Source organism: Cebus imitator, unplaced genomic scaffold (assembly GCF_001604975.1).
Source record: "Cebus imitator isolate Cc_AM_T3 unplaced genomic scaffold, Cebus_imitator-1.0 Scaffold169, whole genome shotgun sequence".
NCBI classification, from domain to species: domain Eukaryota; kingdom Metazoa; phylum Chordata; class Mammalia; order Primates; family Cebidae; genus Cebus; species Cebus imitator.
Window position 1 is genome coordinate 1,313,255 of NW_016107484.1, and position 13,028 is coordinate 1,326,282.

General features: G+C 43.2%; 1 protein-coding gene across 23 annotated transcripts in view; it reads right to left on the reverse strand.

The window, feature by feature from the left end:
* CLIP1 (CAP-Gly domain containing linker protein 1) overlaps nucleotides 1-13,028 on the reverse strand; it is a 141,335-nt gene that overhangs the window by 103,941 nt on the left and 24,366 nt on the right. For all 23 annotated transcript variants that reach the window (XM_037744215.1, XM_037744214.1, XM_037744218.1 and 20 more), the window contains 2 exons: nucleotides 5,227-5,417; nucleotides 2,741-3,312 (listed from right to left, as the gene is read on the reverse strand). In XM_037744215.1, the coding sequence (XP_037600143.1) occupies nucleotides 2,741-3,312; nucleotides 5,227-5,311 (657 nt within the window). In that variant the 5' untranslated portion in view covers nucleotides 5,312-5,417. The remainder of the gene's footprint in view (nucleotides 1-2,740; nucleotides 3,313-5,226; nucleotides 5,418-13,028) is intronic.

Below are 13,028 nucleotides of genomic sequence, written 5' to 3' on the forward strand. Positions count from 1 at the left end.
GAAAAAAAAAGCACCAGTAAAACTGGAAAAAATAAAAATTAAAAAAAAAAAAAGGCTGGGCTCAGTGGCTCATGCCTGTAATCCCAGCACTTTGGGAGGCCGAGGCAGGCGGATCATGAGGTCAAGAGATTAAGACCATCCTGGCCAACATGGTAAAACCCCATGTCTACTAAAAATACAAAAATTAGCTGGGCATGGTGGCATGCACCTGCTGTCCCAGCTACTTGGGTGGCTGAGGCAGGCCAATTGCTTAAACCTGGGAGGCAGAGGTTGCAGTGAGCCAAGATCTCACCACTATACTCCAGCCTGGTGACAGAGTGAGACTCCATCTCAAAAAAAATCATCAGAAAGGACATACTTGTATACCGTTTGTAGAAACAAAAATAAAGGCTTTTAAGATTGCGATTTGGCAATACCTACTAATGATTTTAAATTATTTATATCCCTTGACTCAAATTTCTAGGAGAAAAATGGGTGCAATCTACATGCATATGATTAAATTAGGTATAGTACATCCAAACAGCGTAACACCAAACAGCAGCTTAGTGTTTTAAATTAAGACCTGTATTTCCTTCCATACAAATGCCCCAAATCTACAGCTACAATCTACAAAAGGGTATTAGAAAAATGGTCTATATACAATAAGAACCCACTATGTGTGTGTTTCAAATCTACATGTTATAGACAAACCTCACAAAAATAGTGTTCAACAAATGCAGACAGACATTTAAAAAAAGCACATAGTGGATAAATTATAGTTATTTAAGGTTCAAACACAAGCAAAATAAACCTTGTAAATATTTTTTTTTAATTCTCAGGAAAATATTTTTCCCCTTTCACAGTGTCAAAAAAAACCTGTATAAAAAGTGTTGAGAACAAGAAAAATCTGCTGTAAGATTCTTAGTATAAGGGCCCTGGGAGTAGCTCATAGAAAGATGAAGCTTGTCAGTTCAAATATAAAAAGCTGACAAGTCACTTCCTCATACATGGTCATGAGCTAAAAATTCAGCACAGAACATGCAGTCCAAGGCATGGAGACAACCATGTTGAAACAAACAGCTGAGTGTCAGTCAAATTATTCAAGAACCTGACATCACATCCTGGAAATATCAAATATAGTCAAAATGCAGAATTTTAGCCTCACTTATACAGGTTAGGAAACTAAGTTATTAAACATCTTACTGCGTTCACAAAGCCAAAATAGGGACTCAGCTTTTGTTCTTAGCACTATGGTACACGGCTCCCTTTAAAAAAAAAAAATCACTAAATTCAGAGGTTCTAGAATGTAGAGCATGTAGACCTTATACCTTCCATTTCCACTTATTAGTCAAACAGTAACTACTGTACATTTCCTTCCGAAATCTAAACCTGACCATCTGAAAGGCCCAGAAATTCTTTTTTGTTTTGTTTTTTTTTTTGAGACAAAGTCTCGCTCTGTTGCCCAGGCTAGATAGAGTGCAGTGGCGAGATCTCAGCTTACTGCAACTTCTGCTTCCCAAGTTCAAGCAATTCTCCTGCCCCAGCCTCCCAAGTAGGTAAGATTACAGGTGTGTACCACCATGTCCAGCTAATTTTTGTATTTTTAGTAGAGACAGGGTTTCATCATGTTGGCCAGGCTGGTCTTGAACTCCTGACCTTAGGTGATCTGCCTGCCTCAGCTTCCCAAACTGCTAGGATTACAGACTTGAGCCACTGTGCCTGGCCTTAGCCGGGAAATTCTTAAGTAACATCCTCTGACACCTTGAGTTTTCCAAGACATTTAAAGTAGTAGGATCTTATACACACCCACATAATTTCATTAAACCAAACATTAAAAAGTAGAAGGGAAAAAAATCAAATTTTTATAAACACATCTAAGTTCACTTCTGAGCTTATTTTATCAATAAAGTTCCTTTTTTTTTTTTTTTTCCTGAGACAAGATCTTGCTAGATAGCTGTGGCATAATCATAGTTCCCTGTAGCTTCCATCTCCCAGGCTCAGCCTCTTGAGTAGCTGGGACTATAGGCATAGGCATGTGACACCATATCCAGCTAATTATTTTATTTTATTTTTTTGAGATAGAGTCTTGCTCTTATTCCCCAGGCTGGAATGTGGTGGCATGATCTCAGCTCACTGCAACCTCTACCCCCCAGGTTCAAGCAATTCTCTGCCTCAGGCTCCCGAGTAGCTGGGATTATAGGCGCCCGCCACTACATCTGGCTAATTTTTTTGTATTTTTAGTAGAGACAGGGTTTCACCATTTTGGCCAGGCTGGTCTTGAACTCTTGACCTTGTGATCCACCTGGCTGGCCCCCCAAAGTACTGGGATTACAGGTGTGAGCCACTGCGCTCAGCCCTGTAACCCTGTGTATATTTCAACCACTCACTGGTAATTATATCTCAGTTCAACAAAATGACCTCAGAATGTTTCTCCTTTTTTTTTTTTTTTTTTNTTTTGAGATGGAGTCTTGCTCTGTAACCCAGGTTGGAGTGCAGTGGCACAATCTCAGCCCACTGCAACCTCTGCCTCCCGGGTCCCATTCAAGCAATTCTCCTGCCTCAGGCTCCCGAGTAACTGAGATTACAGGCATACGCCACCATATCCAGCTAATTTTTGTATTTTTAGTAGAGACAGGGTTTCACCATGTTGGCCAGGCTGGTCTTGAACTCCTGACCTCGTGATCCGCCCACCTTAGCCACCCAGAGTGCTGGGATTACAGGTGTGAGCCGCCGTGCCCGGCAAGAACATATCTCTACTCACCAACACTCTGTCTCCAATTTTGAGCTCTCTTTCTCCTTTCTTAACTGAGCCAGCCTCTGAAAGGTTGGAGATAGATTCGCTGGCAGTTTTTGTAAGGTTGCTAATTGGAGGCATAGCTGAAGGTTCCTTTGCTACTGGCTGTGATGGTTTTTGAGGGACGTTTGAGGGGGTGGCCGGGAAGGAAGACACCATGCTGGCTGCAGAAGTGGACAGAGGTGAAGTAGCTCGGGAAGTGGAAGTCGTCTGCAAGCCATTAGCTTCATCTTCTGCTTGCACCTTCCTTGTTAACTTTGAAGGTCGGGTAAATATGCCCTTTAAAGGTTCACACTGGAAATACCGAACTCCGGCCACTGAACCATCATTCTTGCCTATGGGTTCATCTAAAACAATTCCAGCCCACTGGCCTGGTGCAAACTGGGTTTCTCCAAGAAACTGGATAAATCCAGGCTTATTTCCATTCACCCAAACTCGCTCCCCAACTCGAAAGTCATCCACAAATTCCTCTTGAGTCTCAGATGATGGTGTGCTTGATGCTTTTTCACTGGATATTGTTTTTTCTACCGGAGCTACAGCTAAAAACAGAAGAAAGATCATAAGAGATTCGATTTAATATTCAAACACACAACCTCTAACTTAAAGAAAACCTAGAGAAAGCCAACAGCCCACAGGAGTAGCCTACAACTCTTAGAGAGGTGTTCTAGTCTTAAGTGTTGTTTTTTGTTTTTTGAAACAGAGTCTTGCTCTGTCACCCAGGCTGGAGTGCAGTGGTTCGTGATCTCGGCTCACTGTAATCTCCACCTCCCGGGTACAAGTGATTCTCATGTCTCACTACATTGGCCAGGCTGGTCTCGAACTCCTGACCTCAGGTGATCCGCTGCCTTGGCCTCCCAAAGTGCTGGGATTACAGGCGTGAACCACCATGCCTAACCCAAATATTTTTGTTTGTTTTGTGTTGTTTTGTTTTAAACGAGGAGGCCAAGAATACCTGATCCTTCACCACCATCTTCAATGCTGCTAAACTCAGTGAGCTGTTGGTTGAGGTTTATTCCTTTACTTGCAATTAAGATTAGAAAAAGTTAAAACAAGAAAAAAATAAAATCAGTCATTTTTCCAGGCCTATATTTATAATTGGCCTGATTCATTATTTTATTCTGGGGCATGGGGGGCGCCTTCATGTTGGTCCTGCTGAAGAAGGTCATCTAAGGGCCACAGCCACCTCCACACACACACACCAAGGGAACCAAGGGAAACACAAAGAATCCTCAACTGTGCGGACCGTCGACCTTCAAGAAATTCCAATCTTTTTCCTAGCCACCACCCTGCACATCATGAGCATAATACCCATTCAGATTCACTAAGTACCACTACTCGACAATTAAGGAGTCAGTTGAAGCTGACAAAAACTAGGATCATTTGGCCAGGCACAGTGGCTCACACTCGTAATCCCAGTATTTTAGGAGGCTGAGGTGGGCAGATCATTTGAGGTCTAGAGTTTGTGACCAGGCCAGCCAACATGATGAAACCCCATTCCTACTAAAAAGCACAAAATTAGCCAGGCATGGTGGCAGGCGCCTTTAATCCCAGCTGCTAGGGAGGTGACGCAGGAGAATCACTTGAACCTGGGAGGTGGAGCCAAGGTCACGCCACTGCACAGCGGCCTGAATGACAGAGCAAGACACTGTCTTAAAAAAATAAAATAAATAAAAATTAAAAAGCCAGGTGTGGGGGTTCATGCCTATAAATCCCAGCACTTTGGGAGGCCAAGATGGGCGGATCATCTAAGGTCAGGAGTTCAAGACCAGCCTGACCAACGTGGAGAACCTCCGTCTCTACTAAGAATACAAAATTAGCTGGGCATAATGGCACATGCCTGTAATCCCAGCTACTTGGGAGGGTGAGGCAGAAGAATCACTTAAACCCAGGGGGCAGAGGTTGTGGTGAGCTGAGATCACACCACTGCTCTCCAGCCTGGGCAACAAAAGTGAAACTTCATCTCAAAAAAACCTAGAAAAAAATCATTAAGCTCTCCACATATAAAATTTTATGTCTTTTAATTACAAATTCTTTCAGGCTGGGTGTGGTGGCTCAGACCTATAATCCCAGAACTTTGAGAGGCCGGGATAGGCAGATCACTTGAGGTCAGGAGTTCGAGACTAACCTGGCTAACATGGTAAAACCCCATCACTACTAAAAATACAAAAATTAGCTGGGTGTGGTGGTGTGTGTCTGTAATCTCAGCTACTTGGGAGGGTGAGGCAGAAGAATCAGCTGAACCCGGGAGGCAGAGGTTGCAGTGAGCCAAGATCGCATCATTGTATTCCAGCCTGGGCGACAGAGCGAGACTCCATCTCAAAAAAAAAAAAAATTCTTTCAAATATATTCAAGACTATGAATGTATATAAAGTAATGTTTTAAACTTAAAAATCAAATTGAAGTCTCCATATAGGATAATTTGTTTGCCATAAAGGAAATGCATAAAGTATTACCAGCCGTAGGTGTCTTCAGAGCTGTGCTTCCAGGCTTCAGGATCTTGGTGGGGGCCTTAAGCCCACTTGGCTTTAGCATACTCATTTTCTTTAAATGTCAGAGCTGCTTCTCCTTTGCCTGTTGCCACTATCTTTCCCCAATCATTGATACAACTGTAGGTGCTATAGTAAAGTCAGTCTCGGGGTTAAATCTGCAAAGGGAAATAAAAAGATTTTATAATCTATAGGAGAAAGCAGGAACAACAGGTAACTTTCACAGACTAAAGTTTTCATTTTATTTGACAATATCCATCTCCACACTAAACCTAGAAACCTAGAAGACTCTGGTTATTACAAACATGAAAATGCTGCTGAAATGGATTTAAAGACAATATACTATCCTCAAGAGAAACAGTTAGCTGGGTGCCATGACCCACTCCTCACACCTGTAATCTCAGAACTTTGAGAGGCTAAGGCAGGAGGATTGCCTGAGGCCAGGAGTTGGAGACCAGACTGATGAACATAGCAAGACCCTGTCTCTACAAAAAAAAAATTTTTTTAATTAGCCGGGGGCTAAGGCGGAAGGACTTCATGAGCCCAGGAGTTTGAGGCTGCAGTGAGCCATGATCACGCCATTATACTCCAGCCTGGATGACAGAGCAAGACCCCGACTCTAAAGAAACAAACAAAAAACACAAAAACAAGTAGTTAAGACACACAAAATATTTGTTTTGTTTTATATATCTAATATTCTTAGCTCAGTACAAAAACTCACACAATCCATAAAAGAGGGTTCAGAAAAATCTGCACCAAACAATGTGGGGGGGAAACAGAAGCCTTTAGTTTTTACTTTCATTTCTATATTGCTTAAGTTTTACTATAACAAGGCTATATTAATTTTTTAATCCACAGAATTAAAACAGTATAAAACTATATATATGTTAAACTACAGGAAGATTAAAACCCTGTAACAAAAAGCCCTATCTGGCAAGTGATGGGGGAAAATTATCTTGGTTCTATCTAGAAAAACACAATATATTGCTGGTTTACTCAAGACCAGATATGAATCTATGACTTTTGGACTAAGGTAAAATAGTATCCTGTCATATTCCCTTCACCTCCATGTAAAGTGAGTTGAAGAAAACCTTCGGGTTTTAGAATATAGAAAAATATTTTCAGATATAATACCTAAAAACAGAACAATTCAAAGAGAAAAATGCTGCCATTTAATGACTCTCTGTCAAAGGGCTGTTCTGCACTTTTCTCTGCGAGCAGAGCTTGGATGATGAAACACAAACCTCACATTCTCATCCTGTGTCCCTTACAGCCAACACCAGGCACTGGCAAAGAATCTGGCCAGGGATGACAAAGGTACCTGAAGGCCGCTGCAGCATATGGAACAGTGCCCTCCCCCAAAGACATGGCCACCTAGCACCTGTGAATGTGACCTTATTTGGAAAAAGCATCTTGCAGATTTAATTAAGAATCTTGAGATAAGGTCATCCTGGATTACCCTGGTAGGCCCAAAACCCAGTGAAAAGTGTCCCTATAAGAAGAAAACAGGCCCAGGAGCGGTGGCTCTCGCCTATAATCCCAGTACTTTGCGAGGCTGAGGTGGGCAGATCACCTGAGGTTAGGAGTTCACGAACAGCCTGGCAAACGTGGCAAAACCTCTTCTCTACTAAAAATACAAAAATTAGCCAGGTGTGGTGGAACGTGCCTCCTGTAATCCCAGCTATTCAGGAGGCTAAGGCACAAGAATCGCTTGATCCCAGAAGGTGAAGGTTGTAGCAAGCCAAGATCACACCACTACACTCCAGCCTAGGCAACTGAGCAAGACACTGTCTCAAAAAAGAAAAAAGAGAAGATGAGAACACATAGAAGAGAAGGCCATGTGAAAACAGAGGTGGAGGTTGGGCACGGTGGCACGTACCTGTAATCCCAGCTACTTGGATGGCTGAGGCAGATCTGGTTGAACCCAGGAGGCAAAGGCTGCAGTGAGCCAAGATCATGCACTGCACTCCAGCCTGGGCGACAGAGCAAGACTATGTCTCAGAAAATAAATAAAGATTCTGACGGACAGAGTGAGAGCTGGCATTTACCTGAAGACAGAAGTCACTATGCTGATTACAAATATAAAATCCCCATGTTCCTCACGGCTATCACCACTGCCATCAGTGATGAGGCAAAGAGGGGTCCGGGTAGGAGACCCTATGCCAAGGCCGTAGTTCTGATTCAGAGTCAGGTTTGAAACTATCTGCTTTGCTGTCAGACTCTCATACCACAGCTTGCAAATTTCAAGCAGAGTTATTTGTTCCTGCTGCTGCCTTAAAGAGACAGAAGGGATTGGCCAAGTCTCCTTTGGACTTGACCAACAAAGGCCATGCCTATGCCCATAAAATTTGAGAAGGATGGGGACAGTCTAAGTGTAGAAAAATTCCCTGGGGCCTTCCTGACTCTTCACCCTGGGCCAGCATCATAGAGAGACAAAGGCCAGGTAGAACAGACAGAGAACAGATGGAGCAGGCACAGTGTCCTGGAAAACCTTTTATGGTGACAAAATGAAAAACAAAATGCTCCTTAAACTATTTCACTTGGGCAAAACAGGGAACTGCTGGGCTCAGGTCAAGCACTCCCTAAAGAGGAATTTCGAAAACAACCACAATACATAACTAGGGAGCTTTCAAATCCTGCAGCTCAGTATCATAAACTCACAAAAATCTGACCATCTGCAAGTCTCAGCCTAAAACACAGAAGCATGTGGTTATTGCAAACCAAAGCCTAATCCTAAACTCTGTCTAGGACTCTGCTATCCACCAGTCCTCATGCCTCTGGTTGTCGGTCCATCTGTGTTCCTTGAATCTAATGTAGAGAACTATGATCAAGATTTAAAGAAGGAGAAAAATCTAGTCTCTGTCAACAAAAGAATAGGTAGCAACACCACCAATGTTGGTTTTTTTTAATCTTCCAATTTATAGTTTCTTTTTCATGCATTATTAATGACTGGCGTGTCAGGCTTGCTTCAAAAAATCAATTCAATGAAAAACAAAAGATCAAAGTCTTTGTCATGGTGCCCACAAACATGTAATGACCAAGAAGCAATATCTCTGTATAATATTTCAAGGTCAGTGAATGTCACATTGAAACGAATCAATTCCAAAAAATATGCAAAAAGAAAAAAAAAAAGACATCCTTGCCTCACTGATAAGCTGGGCATATTTGAATTTTTGACACCTGTGCTCAATGAATCAGGAGATCTGGACCTAAAATAAGATGAACTACCCTTCTCTCCCACCCTCCCAACATGTAAGGACCATAACATATAGAACATTGTAACTCAGAAATAATTTTTATCTGAATTACTATCCCATTTGAGCGTGACAATACTATGAATTAGCCACTATTATTACCTCTTCTTTACAAATGAAGAAACGTCACAGAAATTAAGAAATTAGCAGATGTGTTTCCTCATTTGTTAATCACCTGTCTCCTAAGGTCACTTGGCTCGGTGGCAGAGATGCGAACACAGGTATTGTGATTCCAAAGTTAATCTCTTTTCACTAAATTTAATACTCAAACTTAGGAGATATTACACATCAAGATGAAAAACACCAGTTCTGGTACTACGAGAATGACCTACATATGTATGGCATCAAGAGTTCACACAGCACAAATACAAAACTACCTGTGTCTCAGCTTTTAGCTGCGAAGGTAGGTGTGCAATGACCATTATGCCCAATCAGGAATAGAGAGAATGAGGATTTAAAAGGCTAAGTGACCTTCCAAAGGTCATTCAATTAAAGAAGTGGTGGCACTCAAGGGCTCATCCCTGTAATCCCAGCACTTTGGTAGGCCGAGGCAGGTGGATCACCTGAGGTCAGGAGTTCAAGACCAGCCTGGCCAGAATGGTGAAACCCCGTCTCTACTAAAAATATAAAAAATCAACTGATCATGCTAGCAGGCACCTGTAATCCCATCTACTTGGGAGGCTGAGGCAGGAGAATCACTTGAACCCAGGATGCGGAGGTTACAGTGAGCCAGGATTGCGTCACTGCACTCCAGCCTGTGCGACAGAGTGAGATGCCATCTAAAAAAATAAAAATAAAAAATAAAGTTAGGGCTGGGCGCGGTGGCTCACACCTGTAATCCCAGCACTTTGGGAGGCCAAGGCGGGTGGATCACGAGGTCAAGGGATCGAGACCATCCCGGTCAACATGGTGAAACCCCGTCTCTACTAAAACTACAAAAAATTAGCTGGGGATGGTGGTGCATGCCTGTAATCCCAGCTACTCAGGAGGCTGAGGCAGGAGAATTGCCTGAATCTAGGAGGCGGAGGTTGCGGTGGGCTGAGATTGCGCTATTGCACTCCAGCCTGGGTAACAAGAGTGAAACTCCTTCTCCAAAAAAATAAATAAATAAATAAATAAATAAAGTTAAACCATTCTTCTCAGCTTCTCTTTTTTTTTTCTCTCTCTCTCACGTAATGCTTTTCTGTTCAGGCACAGGCACAAAAAAGATACCTAAATTCAACCATAATCAAAATTTGCCAGCTAAGTTAAAAATGGAAGGGTAACAAGGGAGTTGATGGTAATTTTTCTCTTTTTTTGATACAGAGTCTTGCTCTGTAGCCCAGGCTGGAGTGCAGTGGCACGATCTCGGCTCACTGCAACCTCCTCCAACTCTCAGGTCCAAGCGAGAGAGAGAGAGAGAGAGAGAGAGAGAGAGAGAGATGAGGAGACTGGGTAATTTATTAGAAAAGAGATTGAATTGGCTCACAGTTGTGCAGGCTGTAGAGGAAGAACAGCATGTGTTCCTGGGGAGGCCTCAGGAAGCTACTAATCGTGGTGGAAGGCAAAGGGGGGAACAGGTGATTCAGATGGCGAGAACAGGAGCAAGAAAGGGAGTTGGGGAGAGGAAGTGCCACATACTTTTAAATGACCCATCCTGCAAGAACTTACTATCACAAAGACAGCACCTGCAAGAACTCACTGTCACAAAGATAGCACCAAGCCATGAGGGATCTGTCCCCATGATCCAAACACCTCCCTCTAGGCCCCATTTCCAGCTCTGGGGTTTACAGTTCAACATGAGATTTAGCAGGAGACAGATATCCAAACTGTATCACTCCTCTACTACATTATAAATTTTTTTTTTTTGAAACAGGATCTCATTCTGCTGCCCTGGAATGTGTGGCTCTATCTCAGCTCACTGCAAGGGTCTACAGGCGCACACCACCACGCCCGGCTAAGTTTTGTATTTTCAGCAAAGAAGGGGTTTCACCATGTTGGTCAGGTTGTTCTCAAACTCCTGACCTCAACTGATCGGCCCACTTTGGCCTCCTAAAGTGCTGAGATTACAAGTGTGAGCCACTGCGCCCGGCCTATTATAAATTCTTTGGGCTTACATGTCTGTCGTACACTTTCCTGTTATCTGTAGCGAGCACCAAGTGTAATTTTGTTTTGGTACTGGATATACCTCGGCTGGTTTGTAGAGTCCTTTAAATACTTGAGATTATTTTTCTCATTCATTTCATTTAGTGAGCATTGTTTATAAAGTGTTAGGCTAGGACACAGTGGCTTACTCTCAGTTCACTATAACCTTCACCTCCCAGGCACAAGCAATCCTCCTGGCTCAGCCTCCCGAGTAACTGGGACTACAGGTACACGCCACCACCCCTGGCTAATTTTCGTATTTTTAGTAGAGATGAGGTTTAATCATGTTGGCCAGGCTGGTCTTAAACTCCTGACCTCAAGTGATCCACCCGCCTCGGCCTCCCCAAGTGCTGGGATTATAGGTGTGAGCCACCACACCCGGCCAGAAATGTTTTTAATAATGAAAATTGATCTAAAGCAGTTAAATATTGCCTCTGTGGCTAAAATTCACTGCAGATTGGCAATTTTCTTTTTTTTGAGATGGAGTCTTGCTCTGTCACCTGGGCTGGAGTGCAGTGGCATGATCTCGGCTGACCGCAACCTCCATCTCCTGGGTTCAAGCGATTCTCCTGCCTCAGTCTCCCAAGTAGCTGGGATTACAGGCATATGCCACCATGCCCAGCCAGATTGGCAATTTCAAGTTCATACAACCTATGTGTACAGGATGGCTCATTTCTACAAATGTCTTAAAGACATCCCAGTTAAATAGAGACATTTGAAAGGGCACATAATGTCTCCACTTAAATTCACAGTTAAACTTAGAAAAAACTTCTATTATTTACATACAGCATTACTTAAGAAAAAATTAAAAGGGAGGCTGGGCGTGATGGCTCATACCTGTAATCCCAGCTCTTTGGGAGACCAAGGCGGGCGGATCACCTGATGTCAGGAGTTCGAGACCAGCCTGGCCAACATGGTGAAACCTCGCCTCTACTAAAAATACAAAAAAAATTAGCTGGTCATGGTGGCGGGTGCCTGTAATCCCAGCTGCTTGGGAGGCTGAGGCAGGAGATTCACTTGAACTGGGAGGTGGAGGTTGCAGTGAGCTGAGATCATGCCACTGTACTCCAGCCTGAGCAACTGAGTGAGACTCCCTCTCAAAAAAAAAAAAAAGAAAAGAAAAGAGAAGAAAAAAGATTTTGCTGGAACAGTAGTGGTAGCAAAAGAAAAAAAAATGAAAACGGGCCACGCGCAGTGGCTCACACCTGTAATCCCAACACTTTGGGAGGCCAAAGTGAGCAGATCACTTGAGGTCAGGAGTTCAAGACCACCCTGGCCAACATGGTGAAATCCTGTCCCTACCAAAAATACAAAAAAATTAGCTGGGCATGGTGTTATGTGCCTGTAATCCCAGTTACTACAAAGGCTGAGGCAAGAGAATCGCTGAGCCCGGGAGGTTGCAGTGAGCCGAGATTGCGCCACAGCACTCTAGCCTAAGCAACAGAGTGAGACTCTCTCAAAAAAAACAAAAAGATGGAAAGGGACAATTTACCAAGTGCTTGCACCCGGCATACAGAAACACAGGGTTTTCCAAGTTTTTATATACTTGAAAGACAGTCCTTTAGGCCGAGAGCAGTGGCTCATGCCTGCAATCCCAGCACTTTGGGACGCCAAGGCACACAGATCAAAAGGTCAGGAGATCAAGACCATCCTGGCCAACACGGTGAAACCCCATCTCTACTAAAAATACAAAAATTAGCTGGGTATGGTAGCCCATGCCTGTAATCCCAGCTACTCAGGAGGCTGACACACGAGAATCGCTTGAACCCAGGAGGCAGAGGTTGCAGTGAGCCGAGATCGCACCACTGGACTCCAGCCTAGACAACAGAGCAAGACTTCATCTCAAAAAAAAAGAAAGAAAGAAAAGAACAATTCTTTAAAAAGTTAATATTAACTCTCAGAGACTAGGTTTCTGAATATTTGTATAAACCAACACCTTTTCTTCCAACTCCAACTGAATCAGGTACAAAGAGCACAAGGAAAAATAATCAAAAATAGATGGTGACAACTTCTGGATTGTGATGCATCTGAATTGAGACCTCTGGGTCATAAAGAATTTATACCACTAACCACCAGTCTGATCATTACAAAATGTTACTTGCCTGGCATTGTAGATGTATTTTCACAGAAGAAAAAACATTATGTTTATTTTCAGGGAAAGCTGATAGTAAATTCTACAGTAAATAGAGCCACTGACTTACCTCATACACACTGTAAAAACACTTTCTAGGCCGGGCGCGGTGGCTCAAGCCTGTAATCCCAGCACTTTGGGAGGCCGAGGCGGGTGGATCACGAGGTCAAGAGATCGAGACCATCCTGGTCAATATGGTGAAACCCCGTCTCTACTGAAAATACAAAAAATTAGCTGGGCATGGTGGCACGTGCCTGTAA